This window comes from Ranitomeya imitator, chromosome 3 (assembly GCF_032444005.1).
Source record: "Ranitomeya imitator isolate aRanImi1 chromosome 3, aRanImi1.pri, whole genome shotgun sequence".
NCBI lineage: Eukaryota > Metazoa > Chordata > Amphibia > Anura > Dendrobatidae > Ranitomeya > Ranitomeya imitator.
The window spans coordinates 255,075,361-255,098,921 of NC_091284.1; the positions used below are offsets into that span (position 1 = coordinate 255,075,361).

General features: G+C 43.0%; 1 protein-coding gene across 2 annotated transcripts in view; it reads left to right on the forward strand.

The window, feature by feature from the left end:
- The window catches only part of ACACA (acetyl-CoA carboxylase alpha), a 575,142-nt gene that overhangs the window by 471,720 nt on the left and 79,861 nt on the right, over positions 1-23,561 (forward strand). For both annotated transcript variants that reach the window (XM_069756397.1, XM_069756396.1), the window contains exons 49-50: positions 2,984-3,080; positions 14,015-14,150. In XM_069756397.1, the coding sequence (XP_069612498.1) occupies positions 2,984-3,080; positions 14,015-14,150 (233 nt within the window). The remainder of the gene's footprint in view (positions 1-2,983; positions 3,081-14,014; positions 14,151-23,561) is intronic.

The window sequence follows — 23,561 nt, forward strand, 5'->3', positions numbered from 1 at the left end:
CTCTTTACCCATGTGCTGACTTCTCCTGTCCTTTGCACTCTTCTTTGACCTGTCTACCCCATGTGCTATCCCCTTGTCTGCGGTCTATCTCATTCCTGTGCTGTGTTCTCCCCTCATGTGCAGTCTCGTTTGAGCAGTCTCCCCCCTGTGCTCTGTCTCTCTCACCCCTCTGCGCATGGAATTCGCGCAGGAGCAGTAAATCAGATCGCCACCATCTTTGTGCAGATAGATAGCGGCAGTCATATTAAAACTGCGCATGCGCTCCTCCTGTACAAAGATGGCGGCGTTCAGAGAATCATTTGGCTGATCCCGGCGGCAGCGTGTTCGCGACGGTGTTCTACTGATGGTACCGCACAAGAGGCTGCATACGGCGTATACAGTGTGTGTGGTGTGTACGCCGTATACGGTGTGTGTGTGTGGTGCGACGTGTTTTCCTGGTGGTACCACGCAAGAGGCTGGTACCACCAGCAGTTTCCATATTGAGACACCCATCACTTGGATGTCCCAATATGACAGCCAGTAAACTTCCGCCGCTTGGAATTCTGGGATCCAGACACATCTGGACAGAACAGGATGTGAAGGCATTACAAGGTAAGTATAAAGTACAGTACAGCGCAAAAGTTTGGACACACCTTCTCATTTAAAGATTTTTCTGTATTTTCATGACTATGAAAATTGTACATTCACACTGAAGGCATCAAAACTATGTATTAACACGCGTGGAATTATATACTTAACAAAAAAGTGTGAAACAACTGAAAATATGTCTTATATTCTATGTTCTTCAAAGTAGCCACACTCTTGGCATAGTAAGTGGGATTTCTTGCCTTATAAATCGGGTTAGGACCATCAGTTCTGTTGTTGTGTTGTGCAATAGTCTGGTGGATACACAGCTGATATTCCTACTGAATAGACTGTTAGAATTTGTATTATGGCAAGAAAAAAGCAGCTAAGTAAAGAAAAACGAGTGGCCATCATTACTTTAAGAAATGAAGGTCAGTCAGTCTGAAAAATTGGGAAAACTTTGAAAGTGTCCCTAAGTGCAGTGGCAAAAACCATCAAGCGCTATAAAGAAACTGGCTCACATGAGGACCGCCCCAGAAAAGGAAGACCAAGAGTCACCTCTGCTTCTGAGGATAAGTTTATCCGAGTCACCAGCCTCAGAAATCGCAGGTTGGCTGTAGCTCAGATTAGAGACCAGGTCAATGCCACACAGAGTTCTAGCAGCAGACACATCTCTACAACAACTGTTAAGAGGAGACTTTGTGTAGCAGGCCTTCATGGTAAAATAGCTGCTACTAAACCACTGCTAAGGACAGGCAACAAGCAGAAGAGGCTTGTTTGGACTAAAGAACACAAGGAATGGACATTAGACTAGTGGAAATTGTGCTTTGGTCTGATGAGTCCAAATTTGAGATCTTTGGTTCAAACCACCGTGTCTTTGTGCGACGCAGAAAAGGTGAACGGATGGACTCTACATGCCTGGTTCCCACCGTGAAGCATGGAGGAGGACGTGTGATGGTGTGGGAGTGATTTGCTGGTGACACTGTTGGGGATTTATTCAAAGTTGAAGGCATACTGAACCAGCATGGCTACCACAGCATCTTGCAGCGGCATGCTATTCCATCCGGTTTGCGTTTAGTTGGACCATCATTTATTTTTCAACAGTACAATGACCCCAAACACACCTCCAGGCTGTGTAAGGACTATTTGACCAAGAAGGAGAGTGGTGGGGTGCTATGCCAGATGACCTGGCCTCCACAGTCACCAGACCTGAACCCAATCGAGATGGTTTGGGGTGAGCTGGACCGCCGAGTGAAGGCAAAAGGGCCAACAAGTGCTAAGCATCTCTGGGAACTCCTTCAAGATTGTTGGAAGACCATTCCCAGTGACTACCTCTTGAAGCTCATCAAGAGAATGCCAAGAGTGTGCAAAGCAGTCATCAAAGCAAAAGGTGGCTACTTTGAAGAACCTAGAATATAAGACCTATTTTCAGTTGTTTCACACTTTTTTGTTAAGCATGTACGGCAATTCCTATTCCATATGTGTTAATTCATAGTTTTGATGCCTTCAGTGTGAATGTACAATTTTCATAGTCATGAAAATACAGAAATATCTTTAAATGAGAAGGTGTGTCCAAACTTTTCATCTGTACTGTGTATGTGTGTGTGTATATATATATATATATATATATATATATATATATATATATATATACATATATATATACTGTATATATATAATCTGTTCGTTTGTGTATATGAATGTTTATATGCACAGGTCTTCCTATCACTCAAACCATCCATTTCCATTAAATTCATTACTAACATTTAAATAGGAAAAAAGTACAATAAAAATGTAAGTAACTCCAAACGAATAACAAATAGACTATTATTCAGAAAGGTGCATGAGGGAATTCTTTCGCTTCGCAGCCTCTGCTTCTCATGAGTCACTGGTGTTTTACACTCTCTGCATACATCTCTATATGAGCATCATCTTCTTTCTAAATGTATGGTCTGTGCACAAGGAAATATGAAAGCACTTTTTATTTCTCTATCATTCCCTGCTTCGCATTCCCTTCTCAGCGGAGCAATCAAAGTAGTCTGCTTGCTTCATCTGAGAAGTAGGGATGGAAATAACTGTAAGAAGGAAATGGCTTTGTGTAAAGTGAAAAGGAATTCAAATAGGGTGTAGAAAACTGGAGCAGTGTTGATATAGTGCTGTCTCTTAAATGCTGTGTATTATGGGTTTTTTTTTACCAACAACGATAGATAAGATAGCTAGGAAGATACGAAAATAGATATGTGACTAGATAAGACAGATCTTCCCCAGTTCTAGGAGCCAGCTCCTAAAATGTAGTAGCCAGGAATGACATGGTCTGAAAACACTGAGACCTTAAGCTTATAGCCCATTATTGTGCATTTTCTCTGCTCTCCTGATCAGTGACTTTCCAGTCTAATCTTGTTTTCTTTTCATACTGTAGACTGGGAGGCATACCTGTAGGGGTTGTTTCAGTAGAAACAAGGACTGTGGAATTGAGCACACCCGCTGATCCGGCTAATCTGGACTCCGAAGCAAAGGTTAGTTTACAATATTGTGGTTTCTTACTCTCCCATACCCAACATGTATGCCGTGTCCTGCAAATTACCTTCTTTTTGCGATAACCTTTGAGCTACAAAACTTTTTTTTTTTTTAAACTGTGAAAACCACATGGCCAATAATCACATATCAAAATTTAAACAATTTGTGATAAAATACACAGTGTTGCTGCAATGGATTGGCTATGCTGCAGACTACCACTTACATATGAACCCAGCTTTGGAGTCTGTTCACACCATGCAGAGGCCTTGCACATGTCTTAGAGCAGGGGTCTCAAACACGGCTCATGGGCCGCATGCGGCCCCTGAGGTTGGTTCATGCAGCCCGCAGGCACTGTAAACCCCTTGGCATCCCTGCCCAGTTCACAGTGACGCTGAAAACAGCATTTTATTTCAGCTGAATGTGCGTACTTAGACGCACATTCAATTGAAATGATGTTCCAACTGAGATGGGGGAACGGCTGCAGCAGAGCTGGGGGTCACAGGAGGCAGTAGCTGACTGCAACAGCTAACCCCTGGGCCCACTGCTAAAGCAAAATTAATATTCACACTTTACACACCCATGGGAGTGGAGAGCACAGTAAGCACATCCACCGGTTCCTGTGGCTGGGTGATCACGTGTGGCTGCTACTAAAAAGAATGAATATTCACTGCTCTCCATGCCAGGAATATAGGAGTTGGAGAGCAGTGAATATTCATTCCCTTAAGTAGTGGGCACAAGTGATCGCCTGGCCGCAGGAAGCTGGCTAGTGTGCCCGCTATTAAAGATCAATGAATATTCACTGCTCTCCACTCCTATAGTCCCGGTGTGGAGAGCAGTGAGTATTCCGGCAGCTTTCCTCTGCTTGTAGGCAGCGCATGACTTCACTGCCATGCGCTGCTTACAAGCATAAATCAGCTGCTGGCATCAGAACAAAATGCGAGGGAGCGCAGGGAAGGTAAGTATAATGGTTTATTTTTTTATGTTTTTCTGATGGGGGCCATGCATACCAGGATGGAGATGAGGGGCCATGCGTACAAGGATACGGATGAGGGAAGGGCTATGCATACCAGGTAAGGGATGAGGGAGCCATGCATACCAGGATGGGGGATGAGGGGACCATGCATACCAGGATATGAATGAGGGGAAGGGCCATGCATACCAGGATGGGAATGAGGGGGGCCACACATGCCATGATGGGATGAGGGGTCCATGCATACCAGGTTGAGGGAAGAGGGGGCCATGCATACCAGGATGGTCGATGAGGGGGCCATGCATACCAGGATGGTGAATGATGGGGGCCATGCATACCAGGATGGGGATGAGGGGGGCCATGCATACCAGGATGGGGATGAAGGGGCCATGTATACCTGGATTGGGGACGTATGAAATATATATTCCTCAGAATGGGGGATATTAGTAGAGAATTGACCACATTCGTTGCTACACTTTTTTTTTCTATTTCCAACTCTAAGCCCTAGGGACATAACTACATTATGAGGACCTAGATGGGGGCATGACTACAATATGGGGACCTGGATGGGGGCATAACTACAATATGAGGACCTGGATATGGGGACAGAACTACAATATGGGGACCTGGATGGGGACATAACAACAATATGAGTGTACGTTTGTTATCATCACATCCATAACAACACAAGCTCTAAAAAAAAATTAAAAAAATTCAAAAATGTTTGAAAAAAATGGTATCACTAAAAATGTCACTTTGTCCTTCAAAAAATGCGGCCCCCCCAAATTCAAAATATGCGTTCCCTGGTATTTGAAATCACACAGGCCCATGTTATCACTGTCCCCAAGCACCAGATGGGATAAGTTACTAATATTATCCTGGGTGGAGGAAAGCAAGATTTACTACAAGACCAATATTTCCAGTGATACCAGAGGCCTGCTGGGATAAGTGGCGGAGTCAGCGACTTTGTGCTTCATCACAGCTCTTAACAGTATGGGTGTCTTGAGAACACTGATTCTGTTAACAACATAGCAGACAAGGTGACCCATGACCAGACAGACCCTTCTAGCATTTGCCAGATGGCCATTCGACCCTGTGCCCGGCCGTGTTTAAGACCCCTGTCTTAGAGTATATTCACATGTGTCATTCAGGTTTTGACTTTAGAAAATGCATAAAAAAACAAGATATTGCCTGATCAAAACGTGCATGTGTGAATATATACATATTGATGTTGGAATTAGAATACTTCCGATTCCTATATAAAACATTTCCAGAAAATCTATTACACATGAATATTCTTTAAAGTTGCTTTAAACAAATGCCAAATTGTTGTGTCCGACATCATGTAATATAGATTTATTACTCAAAATCCCTCTTTGCATTATGCATTTCAGAGAAGGGAAACTGCCTTCCAACATCTGGAGCAGAATATGGGTTTGTTTGTAAGAGCTCATGTACTGTGACTGTGTGAGTGGAAAGGCTGTCTTAGGACTCATTCATTGACATACCGCCAATGGCGGCAGACCACGCGGCTACTATGGAGCCCATGAGTCGAGGGGCCTGGTGCCAGTGCTGACACTCCCTCTCCGATCACCCCCCCCTGCGTCTGGACTCTGTAACGTCTTAGCGCAGAGGGCGTGATGATGTCACTACAGCGCGCCGACTATGCTGAGCAGTGCACAGGGTTAGAAGATGAACTGCAGAGACCGGAGCAGCGGGGAACAGGGAGAAGTGAGTATTTATTTTTAATGTGTTTGCCCATAGTACTGTATGGAGGAATACATGGGACTTATAATGTATGGACGACTACATGAAACTTAATGTATAGAGGACTATATAGGCCCTATAATAATTAATGTAGGACTATATGGCACCCATAATACTGTATGGAGGAATATATGGGGCCCATAATACTGTATAGAGGAATATGTGGGGCCCATAATACTGTATGGAGGAATATGTGGGGCCCATAATACTGTATAGAGGAATATGTGGGGCCCATAATACTGTATGGAGGAATATGTGGGGCCCATAGTACTTTATTGAGAGTTATGTGAGGGAATTATACTATTTCCAGGGTCATTCTACTATTTGGTATGCTATGTGGAGACCGTTATACTATATGGTGGACTATGTGGTGTCCAGTATACTGTTTGCAGGACTATATGGGGGCTGTTATATTGTTTGCAGGTCTGTGTGAAGGGACCGTAATACTGTTTGTAGGTGTATGTTAAGGGGCCGGTATACTGTTTGCAGCTTTATGCAGGGGGGGGCATTATACTGTTTGCAGGTATATGTGTGGGCCTTTATACTCCATGTAGGAGGCCATTACACTGTTTGCAGGACTATGTGGGGGCAGGTATACGATTTTCAGGGCTACGTAGGGGCCATCATACTGTCTATGTGACGACATGGGGGGCATTATACTGTTTGCAAGGATATGTTGGGCCATTATACTGTTTGGAGGGCTATGTAGGGACCATTATACTGGATGCAAGCAATTATTTAATGTGAAGGTTTTTGTTGGACCCATCATGCTGTGTAGGAACCATTTTACCCTTTGGAGGGAAAGTGAGGGCTATTATACATTGTGGATGGTTAAGTTGGGGCTATCATAAGTGGAACGGTGTAGTGGCCATTATACTGTATGGAGGCTGTGTGGTGATCACATTTGGGACATCATGCTGTGTTGGTGTCACTATACTTTGTTGGGGAAGGGGGGTATAGTAGTGTTCCCATATATTGTGTGTGGGAGGATACTGTTAAAGAATTAACCGTGGGGGTGTGATGCTGTGTTTTAGGGGAACACTACTGTTGGTATCATACTTTATGGGGACAACGAAAGGGCATCGAAGGGGCTTCCATAGGAGAAAAATTACCGTACTTTCTAAGGGCTGATGTGAATACTTATCTGCCCAATGATGACAGAAATATTCTAGGAGTGATACCTTTATTGGCTAACCAGAAAATAATAAGTTTGCAAGCTTTCAGAGCACAGGGGCTCCTTCTTCAGGCAAAATTACAAATAGATTAATTTCTAAGGGCTGAAAAGATATGCTCTTCTGTGATGCCTCTGATTATTAATTTATTTTGGGGGGAATTAGAATTTCTGCTATGGGGCCTCATTCAGACGTCCATGTTGCACGTATATATAGTGTCCATTTTTTTTCACAGATACAACATGTACACATTGTAATCTATGGTTCTGTTCACATGTCCATCTTTTTCACAGACCGTGTGTCCATGCAAAACATTCAGAGACATGTTGTTGTTTTTTTCAGCACCATGGTTGACAAGGACCAATAAAAGTCTATGGGTCCATGAAAAACACATACAGCACACGGATGGCATCCATGTGCTGTTCATATTTAAAGGGAATTTGTAATCACATTTGATCTATATAAACTATATCTGAGAGTTCCCTCTCTGTGGGTGGCACCATAATAACACCCCGGGAGCAGGTGCGCTGTCTGGGTGTTCTGTTTGACTCCGATCTCTCCTTCACCTCCCATATACAATCTCTTGCCCGCTCGTGCCGCTTACACCTAAAGGACATCTCTAGAATCTGTCCTTTTCTCACCATGGAAACAACAAAAACCCTCACTGTCACCTTGACCCACTCCCGCCTGGATTACTGTAATGCTCTATTAATTGGCCTCCCTCTTGCTCGACTTTCCCCTCTCCAGTCTATCCTTAATGCATCAACCAGGGTTGTCCATCTAGCTAATCGGTATTCAGACGTGTCCGCTCTTCGCCAGTCGTTACACTGGCTGCCCATTCATTATAGAATCCAATTCAAAGTACTTGTTCTCACCCACAGCTCTCCACAGTTCGGCATTCCCTTACATCTCCTTCGTCATTTCGGTCTATCGGCCTAGCCAACCGCTGTGCTCTGCAAAAAAATTTTGACTAAACTCTGCACAAATCCATACCTCCCACTCCTGACTCAAGACTTCTCCCGTGCTGCGCCAATCTCCTGGAATGCTCTACCCCAATATTAGGACCTTCCACAGTTTGCATAATTTTAGGCGCTTCCTCAAAACACATTTGTTCTGAGCGGCCTATCACGCTCACTAATTAAAGTCATTTTATGTTTGTGTGTGTGTAGCCCACTCACTACTTCCATCTATCCCCCACCCCCTGAAGATGGCTGGACCAGCATTGTAAATTCATCATTGTAAATACACACCTGTACTTTGTATCTCCCCCACCTCATTGTAGATTGTAATCTCTCACGAGCAGGGTCATTTTATTTTGCTTTAATTATTGTGTGGTTAACGTTATTACTTATGACTGTTGTGTTTGAAACTGTTAAACTGTAAAGTGCTGCGGAATATGTTGGCGCTATATAAAGAAAGATTATTATTATTATAAACTATTAATATGGGCATACAGGCTATTGACTGCTGACAAAAAGACTTCCCTGTGTGTCTCCTATCAGATGCCTTGTGGCTGAGAAATCATCTTTTATCACTTTATATAAATGACCTCTTTCAGGCTCTGGGGCGGAGGTGCTTAGAAGATAAATCTGCCTCCAGAGCTTGTTCTATATAAAAGGGGGAGTTACCAGTGTGAGACAAGTAACTAACACAGAACAGGAGAAATGAACTTCTTGCAAATACATTTTTTGCTTCTCTCTCAGCTCTGCTGTATTGGAACATTACAGCCCTGTCTGCATATGATCTGGAAGCTGGAACTGAGAGGAACCTGCACATGTGTCAGTTATAATCAAACACAGCTCTGCAGTGAAATCAGGAGAACAGTGAGCTGCCATTACACATCACACTGGTACCCATTACACATCACCCTGGTAACAGTGGTAACCGTTACACATCATACTGGGAACAGTGATAACCATTATATTTCACGCTGTTAACCGTTACACATCACGCCGGTAAATTCCTTTCATGTAAAACAAGCTCCGGAGGCTGAGTTCTCTTCGAGGCATCATCCACCCCAGAGCCTGGAATGCATGTTCACTTTGGCCATAAAGCATACAAAACCTACAAGAAGCAAAATGAACATAAACCCTGCTGTAACTAAATAAGTAAAAAGCAAAAGTGCATTTAAATAACACAGGGTTCTTAGTAACACTGTTTTTGATCAAAAATAGCATCAAAGCTATCCCACCGTCGACAAGGTGACCCTGATCGGGACAGTCCTATGCTGTCTAATATTAAAAACCTTACCATGAGTCAGAGTTGACAGCATAGGACCGTCCCGATCAGTCACCTTGTCGACGGTGGGATGGCTTTTATGCTATTTTTGATCAAAAACAGTGTTACTAAGAACCTTGTGTTATTTAAATGCACTTTTGCTTTTTACTTATTTAGTTACAGCAGGGTTTATGTTTATTTTGCTTCTTGTAGGTTTTGTATGCTTTATGGCCAAACTGAACATGCGTTTTATGTGCTGCATGTATACCAACTTAAATCAAGCTCGAATTTTGTGTTTTTTCATATAGTGTACTCGAAAACGGGAAAAAAATTCCAAGTGTTTTGAAATTACAAAAAAAGTGCAATTTGACAATTTTTTGTATTTCTTTTTTTGTTCATTGTAAGGTAAAACTGACCTGCGTTTATGATTCTCCAGGCCATTATGAGTTTGCAGATACCAAACATGTATAGGTACTTTTTAATTTAAGTGGTGAACAAAATTTCAAATTTGTAAGAAAAAAATTTGCTGATGTCACCATTTTCCGAGACCCAGAGTGTCTCCATTTTTCTTTATCTGGGACTGGCTGAGGGCTTATTTTTAGCAGACAGAGCTGACATTTTATTGGCACCATTTTGGGGTAAATATGATCTTTTGATCGTCTGTTATTGTACATTTTCCGATCACTCCACTATTTTCCCTCACTCCTCTCATTTTGCACTCGCACCTTTTCATTTTCACCTCACACCCCTCATTTTCACCTCACACCTCTCATTTTCCCCTCAGTATATACATGTTTGTCATTTCCCTTATATATAGTATACACCTGTATGTCATCTCCTGTATATAGTATATACATGTATGCCATCTCCCCTGTAAATAGTATATACCTGCTGTAGGTCATCTCCTCCTGTATATTGTATATACCTATGTGTCATCTCCTCCTGTATATAGTATATACCTGTATGTCATCTCTTCTGTATATACTATATACCTGTATGTCATCTCCTCCTATATATAGTATATACCTGTATGTCATCTCCCCTGTATATAATATATACCTGCTGTATGTCATCTCCTCTATATACCTATGTGTCGTCATCTCTTTTATATAGTATATACCTGTATGTCATCTCCTCCTGTATATAGTATATACGTGTGTCATATCCTCCTGTATATAGTATATACCTGTAAGTCATCTCCTCCTGTATACAGTATATACCTGTGTGTGATCTGCTCCTGTATATAGTATATACCTGTGTGTCATCTCCTCCTGTATATAGTATATACCTGTGTGTGCCATCTCCCCTGTATATAGTATATACCTGTGTGCCATCTGCTCCTGTATATAGTATATACCTGTGTGTCATCTGCTCCTGTATATAGTATATATGTGTGTGTCATCTCCTCCTGTATATAGTATATACCTGTATGTCATCTCCTGTATATAGTATATACCTGTGTGTGTTATCTCCCCTGTATATAGTATATACCTGGGTGTCATCTCCTCCTGTATATAGTATATATCTGTGTGTCATCTCCTCCTGTATTAGACCTCGTTCACACGTTATTTGGTCAGTATTTTTACCTCAGTATTTGTAAGCTAAATTGGCAGCCTGATAAATCCCTAGCCAACAGGAAGCCCTCCCCCCTGGCAGTATATATTAGCTCACACATACACATAATAGACAGGTCATGTGACTGACAGCTGCCGTATTTCTTATATGGTACAGTTGTTGCTCTTGTAATTTGTCTGCTTATTAATCAGATTTTTATTTTTGAAGGATAATACCAGACTTGTGTGTGTTTTAGGGCGAGTTTCATGTGTCAAGTTGTGTGTTGAGTTTTGTGTGGCGACATGCGTGTAGCAACTTTTAGTGTCGAGTTGCATGTGACAGGTTAGTGTAGCAAGTTGTGTGCAGCAAGTTTTGCGCATGGTGAGTTTTGCGTGTGGCGAGTTTTGAGTATGTGCAAGTTTTGTGTGAGGCAACTTTTGCATGTGTTGCAACTTTGTGCATGTGGCAATTTTTCCACGTGTGGCGAGTTTTCCATGAGGTGAGTTTTGCACGTGTGGCGAGTTTTGCGTGAGCCTAGTTTTGCACATGGTGTGTTTTGCGCGTGGCGAGTTTTGAGCGGCGACTTTTGTGTTTCGACTTTTATGTGGCGAGGTTGGTGTATGTGTGGTGAAATGTATGCTGAGGGTGGTATATGTGTTCTTTATTTCTTTCAACTTTCTTTTTATTAAAGAAAAAGAATAACACTTGAACAGGAAATGAAAAACAGTAGAAAATTCAAAGACATTGACACAGATATGAGGATAACAATGTGAGTTCTAACAGTATTTAGAGTAATGATGATTAAGACATTCTGAGTAGGGTTTCAGGAACAATCCTCAGTAAAGGAGTGGTAACATACCTAGGTGTAGTAAATCTAGAGGAATCAATGAAAACTCAATTGAATTGATAACATTGGAATACAAGAACTGTAGAGTTGAGCAGAAAGGGAGCAAGGGGGTAGAGAAGGAAAGAAGGGAGAGGAAACAGAAGAGGGAGAGGAAGAGGTGAAGGGGAGAGGAGATCCGATGGAGGAGAAAACCTCGGAAGAAGATAACAAGGAGAGGGAAGTAGCCGGATGTATGGATTTTTGTGATCATGAAACGTCTGATATTATTGATAGGAAATCGGGACTGGACGGAATAGGATCCACTGTTCCCAGATAGTCCAGAAAGAAGTGAGAGATTCTTGTGTATTAGCTACTAAATCAGCAGTGTGATATAGTAGATCAATTTTATCTAATACTTGTTTTTTAGTAGGGATGAAGGTAGATTTCCAGAAAGTGGGGATCAGGTATTTCCTGGCTGCAATTATGTTGCAGGCCAGTCTTGAGGCCGAGGGATTTTCAGGCCACAAAGTCTGGTTTAGCAGGGTAAATTGAGGTTGCAAGAGAGATGTTTGGCCTAACACCGCGAAGATTATGTCCGAAATCATCTGCCAAAAGGGAGTGATTTTTGAGCATGACCACCAGATGTGTAGGTAGGAACCTAAATCAGTGCCGCATCTCCAACACAGTTCAGAGGTGCAGGAGTGCCATTGATGTAATTGGGTTGGGGTGCAATACCATCTAGATAGCACCTTGTAAGAATTTTCCTGTATTTTTACACACTGAGAGGGTCCATGTGATTTAGTATAGATGGAAGCAATCTGGTCGTCTATGAAAGAAATATTGAGATCTCTTTCCCATAGACCTATAAAAGCTCTCCTGACATTGGCCCCGTGGTGGTATATGTGTTCAAGCACGTGGTAGTGTGTGGCGCATTTTGTGTGTGTTCATATCCCCGTGTGTGGTGAGTATCCCATGTCGGGGCCCACCTTAGCAACTGTACGGTATATACTCTTTGGCGCCATCGCTCTCACTCTTTAAGTCCCCCTTGTTCACATCTGGCAGCTGTCAATTTGACTCCAATACTTTTCCTTTCACTTTTTCTCCATTATGTAGATAGGGGCAAAATTGTTTGGTGAATTGGAACGCGCGGGGTTAAAATTTCACCTCATAACATAGCCTATGACGCTCTTGGGGTCCAGATGTGTGACTGTGCAACATTTTGTGGTTGTAGCTGCGACGGTGCAGATGCCAATCCCGGACACACACACACACACACACACATTCAGCTTTATATATTAGATGGGGCAAAAAGGGAGTAATTTTGAACTTGATTTTTTAGTTGTTGTTTTTTTTTTTTTATACTGGCTTCAATAGTCTCCTGAGAAGACCTGAAGCTGCGATGATCCGATCGCCTGTGCTTAAGCACTTCTATGTGTAGCAGAAATCACAATCTCCTATGAATGCAGACCAGGGGCAGGCGTTCTTAGAAGATTCACAATGACAGGGACAGCGGTCTTCTGCAGATCCCCAGCTGTTATGACAATCCATCGGTGCCCTGCGATCACGTGATCAGAGCTCTGATGGGCAGTACTTGTGACGCGCTTCTGGATGGCACATGTTAAATGCCACTGTCAGTGATTGACAGCGGCATTTAACTGTTTAACAGCCACAGGTGGATCTCTGATTCCAGCCGTGGCTGTTAGGGGCACATGACAGCTGATCAGATCAACTGTGATGTGCAGGGAAATATGCCGACTCAGTGCCTTTGCCTGCATCCAAGGCAGGGACACAACCTTGAATGTACCTATACAGGCAAGGTTGCGGTAACATTGGCGTGGCTCTGAAGGAGCGGCATGCAGTCTACACTGGCAGAGCTACTGAGCTCACTGGTTGGCTGCCGCGCTGTCAATAATTATAATAATAATCTCCTTATTTATATAGCGCCAACATATTCCGCAGCGCTTTACAGGTTGCACACATTATCATAGCTGTCCCCGATGGGGCTCACAATCTATATTCCCTATCAGTATGTCAATGTGACGTCTGCGCCATAGACAATGCCAGACAGCAGGAGCCACAGCAGAAACTCGTCAGTGCACCCGGGGAAGGGGAGTACAGTGCGGCTTGTTTCTTTATAATAACCTGCAGCCAGGGACAGTCATGTCATGAAAGGGAACAGCGTCTTTAATGATGCGGTGGCCAGTGCAACCAATTTGCCCTGCTGATTTGCTTTAATTGCTCATATTAATAGGCAGCATGAAGTAGTGTAACAGCATTATATGTCCTTGTGTCAATTCAGTAGCTTTAATTGTTTAATGTTGTGAAATGTTGATGTTATTTTTGCAAATTGTGTCCTATCAAGTTGCTATTGGAAAATTGAGACTGTAACAGCATTTTGAAAATGAACCATCTTGTGATTTTATGTAGATAATACAACAGGCCGGACAGGTGTGGTTTCCTGATTCCGCCTTTAAGACTGCGCAAGCAATCAAGGATTTCAACAGAGAAGGACTCCCACTTATGGTGTTTGCTAACTGGAGAGGTTTTTCTGGCGGAATGAAAGGTAATTTTTCCAAAGTGTTACAAACATCTCTGGTATTACTGGACTGGGTATCACGGAATATTATCCTTCAATGTGTGCAAACCCCGTATGGGACAAAAATAATTTATTATATTAATCATTTGTATTAATAAAAATAATTTTATGTATAAAATTAATATATATATATATATATATATATATATATATATATATATATATATATATATATATATATATATATATATATATATATATATATAACTATTTTGAACTGATGCACTCTTTTACAAAAGATAAACCTATTATCACAGGAACTCGTTGCTAGCCTCTCTCTTTAGTCATTACAGCTCCCCTTCCTACTCATCTTGCCAGGTCATTGCCAGAAATTGTGCTGGGAAGCGTGGTTGAAGTGGATACAGTGTATGAGTAATGTCAGACGCCTTGCCCTGTGTCATCATAGTCTTGACATGCATAAATACTGTGCAAAATTCTTTAAGTGAAAGTATATGCATCAATTTGTTATGAACATCAATACAAAGCTTATCCGTAATAAATCAATTTATAATAACCTAATCTTTAAAGGGAATCTGTCAGCAGGTTTTTGTTACTTCATCTCAGATCAATAAAGACAAAGAGACCCTGAATCCAACAATGTATTACTTAGTATACTGGATACAGCAGTTGTGGCACAATCAGAGTTTTTCGCTTTCACAATGCAGCAGAGCTGAGAAAGTTAACCCCGCCCACACCAAATCTAACCCGTCCCACACTAGGTTCTGTGTGTACATAGTCTATAGACAGTTAGGTGCAATCATAATCTAGTGATAAAAGCTTCACTGTAAGTAAACAGCACACAGCTTAAGGCCCCTTCACATTAAGCGACGCTGCAGCGATACCGACAACGATCCGGATCGCTGCAGCGTCGCTGTTTGGACAGCTCTCCAGCGACCAACGATCCCGAAGTCCCTGGGTAACCAGGGTAAACATCGGGTTACTAAGCATAGGGCCGCGCTTAGTAACCCGATGTTTACCCTGGTTACCATCGTAAAAGTAAAAAAAAACAAACACTACATACTTACCTACCGCTGTCTGTCCCCGGCGCTCTGCTTCTCTGCACTCCTCCTGTACTGGCTGTGAGCACAGCGGCCGGAAAGCATAGCGGTGACGTCACCGCTCTGCTTTCTGGCTTACCAACGCTCACAGCCAGTACAGGAGGAGTGCAGAGCACAGCGCCGGGGACAGACAGCGGTAGGTAAGTATGTAGTGTTTTGTTTTTTTTTACTTTTACGCTGGTAACCAGGGTAAACATCGGGTTACTAAGCGCGGCCCTGCGCTTAGTTACCCGATGTTTACCCTGGTTACCAGTGAAGACATCGCTGGATCGGTGTCACACACGCTGATCCAGCGATGTCCACGGGAGATCCAGCGATGAAATAAAGTTCTGGACTTTGTTCAGCGACCAACGATCTCCCAGCAGGGGCCTGATCGTTGGTCGCTGTCACACAGAACGATTTTCTTAACGATATCGTTGCTACGTCACAAAAAGCAACGATATCGTTAACGATATCGTTATGTGTGAAGGTACCTTTAGCTTAATAAATGACAGAGTTTAACCCCTACCCCATTCTGGTAGGAGGAGACTTAATAGCTGTCTACAAATATCTCAAGGGCTGTCATATTGTAGAAGGATCATCCTTATTCTCATTTGCAAAGGAAAGACTAGAAGCAATGGGATGAAACTGAATGTGAGGAGACACAGATTTGATATGAGAAAAACCTTTTGACAGTTAGGGTGATCAATGAGTGGAACAGGCTGCCACAGAGGTGGTGAGTTCTCCTTCAATGGAAGTCATCAAACAGAGGCTGGACAGACATCAGTCTGGGATGATTTAGTGAATCCTGCTTTGAGCAGGGGGTTGGACCAGATGACCCAGGAGGTCCCTTCCAACTCTACCATTCTATGATTCTATTATTCTACATAATAAATACCTGCTGACAGATACCCTGTAAGTGAATTTTTCCCACATTGTCTTTTCTGGAGCATAGCTTTCCCCTGTCTCCTGACTCCCTGCTTGCTTTGTGGTGGTACGCACCTGCTAGATTGATAGCAAGCTGAGTGGCAATGTCTGCTGGCCCGAACTGTGTCCTCCCAACAATGCTACTGGTGCTTCTCACAAAATTAGAATATCATCAAAAAGTTAATTTATTTCAATTCCTCTATGCAAAAAAGTGAAACTCCTATATGTTATAGAGTCATTACACACAGAGTGATCTATTTCAAGTGTTTATTTCTGTTAATGTTGATGATTATGTCTAATAGCCAGTGAAAACCCAAAAGTCATTATCTCAGTAAATTGGAATACTTTATAACACCAGCTTGAAAAATGACTTTAAAATCCAAAATGTTGGCCTACTGAAATGTATGTTCAGTAAATGCACTCAATACTTGGTCAGTGCTCCTTTTGCATCAATTACTGCATCAATGATGTGTGGCATGGAGGAGATCAGCCTGTGGCACTGCTGAGGTGTTATGGAAGCCCAGGTTGCTTTGACAGCAGCCTTCAGCTCGTCTGCATTGTTGGATCTGGTGTCTCTCATCTCCCTCTTGACAATACCCCGTAGTTTCTCTATGGGGTTAAGGTCAGGAGAGTTTGGTGGCCAATCAAGCACAGTGATACTGTTGTTTTTAAACCAGGTACTGGTTCTTTTGGCAGTGTGGACAGGTGCCAAGTCCTGCTGGAGAATTAAATTTCCATCCTCAAAAAGCTTGTCATCAGAGGGAAGCATGAAGTGCTCTAAAATTTCCTGGTAGACGGCTGTGCTGACTTTGGTCTTGCTTAAAAAAACAGTGTACCTACACCAGCAGATGACATAGCTCCCCAAACCATCACTGATTGTGGATACTTCACACTAGACCTTAAGCAGCTTGGATTGTGTGCCTCTCCACTCTTCCTCCAGACTCTGGGACCTTGATTTCCAAATGAAATGCAAAATTTACTTTCATCTCAAAACAATACCTTAGACCACTGAGAACAGTCCAATTCTTTTTCTCTTGGCCCAGGTAAGATGCTTCTGGCGTTGTCTATTGTTCATGAGTGGCCTGACACAAGGAATGAGACACTTGTAGTCCATGTCCTGGATACGCCTGTGTGTGGTGGCTCCAGCAGCAGTCTGCTCCTTGTGAATCTCCCCCAAATTTTTGAATGGTCTTTTCTTAATCCTTTCAAGGCTCCGGTTATCCCGGTTGCTTGTGCACTTTTAACTACCACACTTTTTCCTGCCACCCAACTTTCCATTAATATGCTTGGATACAGCACTCTGTGAGCAGCCAGCTTCTTTAGCAATGACCTTTTGTGGCTTACCCTCCTTGTGGAGTGTGTCAATGACGGCCTTCTGGACATCTGTCAAGTCAGCAGTCTTCCCCATGATTGTGGAACCTATTGAAACAGACTAAGAAAGCCTTTGCAGGTGTTTTTTGTTAACTATTCTAATTCACTGAGATAATGACTTCTGGGATTTCATTGGCTGTAAGCCATAATCATCAACATTAACAGAAATACACACTTGATATAGATCACTCTGTAATGACTCTATATAATATATGAGATTCACTTTTTTTTAGTGAAGAATTGAAATTAGTTAACTTTTTGATAATATTCTAATTTTGTGAGCTGCACCTGTATATGAGGCCTTTGCAGTATTGGACAAGCACAGTATTACCTGAAGCTGGCGGGTCTGAAGCTAAGAGTGCACTTCAGTGATTATGGCCAACTTCAGAACACAAGTGATCGTGATTTTATGTTTTTTTGTATTGCTGTGCAAATTTTTTCACCAACTGGACGTGCTGAACTGCTCGATTCCATAGTTCTTATAAGCTGTACTGGAAATAGCTTGCAGTGCTGTGCATATTATTTTTATAAAATAAAGAAATAACTTAATTCTTGAGCATGGAGAGGAGTTTTAATAATGAGAAAACTGCATAGTTTGTTCTTACAAGCACTTTGCAATTTTAAAGTAGGTTGTCCACAAATTTATCATTGATAACCTATCATTAGGATAGGTCCTCAATGTCTAATTGGTCGGAATCCGATACCTGGTCTCCTCGTCGATCAGTTGCTTCTCTGTGTCGGTGGTGGCACTCACCAGCCGCACCTGCTCAGTTACAGGACTTCTCCGTCTTCTGATAGTGGCCGCATCCGGGTACTGCACATCCGCCAATCGGAGGCCTATGTGCAGTACCCAGCTGCCACCACTATCAGAAGACTGAGCAACTGTGCAGTTCCGGCTGGTTGACGCTGCTGATACCAAGAACAGCTGATCAGCAGGGGGTGCCGGGTGTCGCACCCCAACCGATCAGACATTGATGACCTATCCTAAGGATAGATAATCAGTGATAAGGTAGTGGACAACCTCTTTAGCCATCTAAGAACATGGGAATAATGAAAGGGAATGTGAATTTGGAAAAGTCTACCCTGCGATGAAACTGCTCAGGATATTAGGAAGCCTACAATATTGGATTGCATTGTTTTATGTTTTTCCTGTTCTGTGATATTACCGAGAAACATTTTTCTTAGTGTGCAGAACAAGGAATCCTGTAGAATCATTTTATTTTTTTTACCTGATTTGAAGGAGAAAAGAAATCGTTAAAGATTTCCCATTAGTTTTCGGGACATGGCTCTATTGCTATTATCCTGTGTATAGAAGCATGTTTAAGTGTAGCTTGTCAGTCTTGGAAGCCCTTTGGGTGTTCCTGAGCATTTCTGGTTTCAGTGCTGGAAGGGTATTATGCAGGAAGGCAAAATAAACAATTACACCACCTCTCAAAGCACACAAACACACCACGAGAAGCCAATTGCACTGTGGGTAAAATTACTCCAAAATTGTGTGTAATGAGTAGGAAAAGATTAAAGAAAGCTCTGGCTATGCTGAAAATTGACATTAGTGAGGAGAGAAAAAAAACTCTTTAGTGTGCGGCCTGGGAGGTCTAATTCAGGCAAGGAACAAAAAACATATCAAGATTGTGCTCTGAGTTTCTCCAATGAGTTGTCTATGGCCAGAAGGCTATTCCATATAATGTAAAATTAAATTATAAAATTCAAGTGAATATTTTTATGAAATAACCGTTTGCAAGCAGTTTATTTAGATGAAGTGGCAATGACCCACAACAGTAAGACATCAAGCGTGAAATTCACTAGAAATTAGCAGTAGGGCCCCAGACTCTGCATGATTTGTCTGAAAGGATGTAAATTTATGTGAAATTAACCCCATTGCTACTGTTCAAAGACAGATGTTTAATAGTACTGCAGATCTCTTCGTACTTAATTAAAGAAATATTAGATGTTAAACCAAAAATAAGAAAGTGTGTAGATGGCATATGACAGTAAAACACAAAACAGAGAAATGTGTATTTTTTATATTTGTTATATAGTCTATTAAAGATTTCATCATTGCACTTGTCCGTTTGAATCTCTAAAGGATGACGGTGCCGAATTCTACAGTTTGTGCTAGTAATATCATAGCATGCAAATGTCCCTTCACTGATCCCTTGTCTATCAGTGTCGTCATGTCCCCCACATACAGGCATGCTCGCATAGGAGCAGGGCTATATCTGATGAGCAGCAACCTTAGATGCTTGTCGCATACAAAACCACCGTTTCTTCTATACCTATAACAAATTTCCAATAGCTCCTTATATTTTCCCCATAATATGTTGGGGAACAGACATACCATGGGTGCCACCTGTGCAGCCACACAGGGGCCTGAAAGGTAAGGTGGATATCTCTCTCCTGATAAACCTGCAATGCATTATTGCAACAACACCAAGTCCCATAATAATCTCAATGGGGCCAAGAAGAGATCCCGCAAATAAAGAGTACGATATTTTTATTATAGATAAATGTAAAAAAGAACAGTTGTTCAATCCAAAAATAACCGTACAAAGGGACGCCACAAAACAGAGTGAGTATTGGTATATACATATATATATACAGCAACCATCTACATATAACACATGCTAGTGGATGACAAAATAATTTCTATGTCAAAAGATGCTGATACTATACCAACTCAATGAAATAAGAAGATAAGTAGCATATATCAATCAATACCCCAAACCCTGAACATAAGGGTCCTAAACACAATATCTATACCTCCCCAAATCATAAATATATGCCACTACAATGGGCCAGTATAAGGGGCATAGACAGCCTCAATGGACCTGGGGGGTAAGATTTGTAGAAAACGGGTATATTACCTGCCGCAGAGCTTCACTAGGGCGTCCCTTCACTCCCGACGCGCGTTTTGCCACCAGCTTCTTCCGGGGCGCCTTATTGGTATATAGTTGGGATTATTCCACAGATTTAAAAAAATTGTAATAATGCACACGCACCATTATTTCAGTATTTTGGTGTAAAAAAACCATCAATCTCCAATATAATTTTCAACCCTTTTATTCTCTTTGCTCACTTCCCTGCAGTTTTGGTCTCTTCACTATCTATCTATCTATCTAGAAAAAGAAAACACAGCAGCACTCTATAGGAGCCAAGAATTATGCAAACACTGAAAACATTGAATCTAAACTGTGTTATTACTCCGTAAGATGTACTTACAAAAATGAATTGGCCAATTCATGTATGTTCATCAACCGCAGCAAGGTGACCTCCGTCTTGTGGGTCCTATTCTATTGTACATACCTCTCTTGAGCTATTAGCCTACAGTTAAATGGACAAACATGTCTCTCCTGGGCTATGAGCCTACAATTCAAATGGGTAAGTAGAACTGATGAAAATCACCTGCTGGGCAATGGGAGGAGTGCAGAGTCAGGCTGGAGGCAGTCACACCTCCAATAGTAAAATTTAGAGAAAAAACCTGACCAGCACCCCCTAAGTGTGAACAGGTGCAAGCAGCGATAGCTGCATTATATAGAAAAAGAAAACACAGCAGCACTCTATATAAGCCAAGATATATGCAAACACTGAAAACATTGAATCTAAACTGTGTTATTACTCAGTAAGATGTACTTACAAAAATGAAGGTTCTTAGAGCATAAATTGGCCAATTCATGTATGCCCATCAACCATGGCAAGGTGACCTCCCTTTGATGGGTCGCTGTTCTACTGTACATACCTCTCTTGAGCTATCAGCCTACACATTGGAGGTGTGACTGCCTCCAGCCTGACTCTGCACTCCTCCCATTGACCAGCAGGTGTTTTTCATCAGTTCTATATACCCATTTGAATTGTAGGCTTATAGCCCAGGAGATACATGTTTATCCATTTAACCCCTTCCCGACCTTTGACGCCACGTAGGCGTCATGAAAGTCGGTGCCAATCCGACCTGTGACGCCTATGTGGCGTCATGGAAAGATCGCGTCCCTGCAGATCGGGTGAAAGGGTTAACTCCCATTTCACCTGATCTGCAGGGACAGGGGGAGTGGTAGTTTAGCCCAGGGGGGGTGGCTTCACCCCCCCCCCCCCCCCCGTGGCTGCGATCGCTCTGATTGGCTGTTGAAAGTGAAACTGCCAATCAGAGCGATTTGTAATATTTCACCTATTAAAACGGGTGAAATATTACAATCCAGCCATGGCCGATGCTGCAATATCATCGGCCATGGCTGGAAATAGTAATGTGCCCCCACCCCACCGATCGCCCCCCCCAGCCCTCCGATCTGTCCGGTACACTGCTCCGGCTCCCCTCCGTCCTGTGCTCCGCTCCCCCCGTGCTCTTGTCCGCTCCCCCCGTGCTCTTGTCCGCTCCCCCCGTGCTCCAATCACCCCCCTGCACTCCGATCCACACCCCCCCGTGCTCCGTTCCACCCCCCCGTGCTCCGTTCCACCCCCCTGTGCTCCGTTCCACCCCCCGTGCTCCGTTCCACCCCCCACGCTCCGATACACACCCCCATGCTCCGATACCCCCCCCCCCCCGTGCTCCCCCCCACCCCATCATACTTACCGATCCTGCCGGGGTCCGTCCGTCTTCTCCCTGGGCGCCGCCATCTTCCAAAATGGCGGGCGCATGCGCAGTGCGCCCGCCGGATCTGCCGTCCGGCAGATTCGTTCCAAAGTGCATTTTGATCACTGAGATATAATCTATCACAGTGATCAAAATAAAAAGAATAATAAATGACCCCCCCCCTTTGTCACCCCCATAGGTAGTGACAATAAAAAAATAAAGATTTTTTTTCCCACTAATGTTAGAATAGGGTTAGGGCTAGGGTTAGGGTTAGGGTTAGGACTAGGGTTAGGGTTTCGGTATGTGCACACGTATTCTGGTCCTCTGCGTATTTTTCCGCTGCGGATTTGATAAATCCGCAGTGCTAAACCTCTGCGGATTTATGGTGGATTTACCGCGTTTTTTCTGCGCATTTCACTGCGGTTTTACAACTGCGATTTTCTATTGGAGCAGTTGTAAAACCGCTGCGGAACCCGCACAAAGAAGTGGCATGCTGCGGAATGTAAACCGCTGCGTTTCCGTGCAGTTTTTCTGCAGCATGTGTACAACGATTTTTGTTTCCCATAGGTTTACATTGAACTGTAAACTCATGGGAAACTGCTGCGGATCCGCAGCGTTTTCCGCAGCGTGTGCACATACCTTTAGAATTAGGCTATCTGCACACGGTGCGGATTTGGCTGCGGATCCGCAGCGGATTGGCCGCTGCGGATTCGCAGCAGTGTTCCATCAGGTTTACAGTACCATGTAAACCTATGGAAAACCAAATCCGCTGTGCCCATGGTGCGGAAAATACCACGCGGAAACGCTGCGTTGTATTTTCCGCAGCATGTCAATTCTTTGTGCGGATTCCGCAGCGTTTTACACCTGTTCCTCAATAGGAATCCGCAGGTGAAATCCGCACAAAAAACACTGGAAATCCGCGGAAAATCCGCAGGTAAAACGCAGTGCCTTTTACCCGCGGATTTTTCAAAAATGATGCTGAAAAATCTCACACGAATCCTCAATGTGGGCACATAGCCTTAGGGTTAGGGTTGGAATTAGGGTTGTGGTTAGGGTTGTGATTAGAGTTATGGCTACAGTTGGGATTAGGGTTAGGGGTGTGGGGGGGTTAGTGTTGGACTTAGAATTGAGGGGTTTCCACTGTTTAGGCACAGCAGGGGTCTCCAAACGCAACATGGCGCCACCATTGATTCCAGCCAATCTTGTATTCAAAAAGTCAAATGGTGCTCCCTCAATTCCGAGCCCCGACGTGTGCCCAAACAGTGGTTTACCCCCACATATGGGGTACCAGTGTACTCAGGACAAACTGCGCAACAATTACTGGGGTCCAATTTCTCCTGTTACCCTTGTGAAAATAAAAAAATGCTTGCTAAAACATCATTTTTGAGGAAAGAAAAATGATTTTTTATTTTCATGGCTCTGCGTTGTAAACGTCTGTGAAGCACTTGGGGGTTCAAAGTGCTCACCACATATCTAGATAAG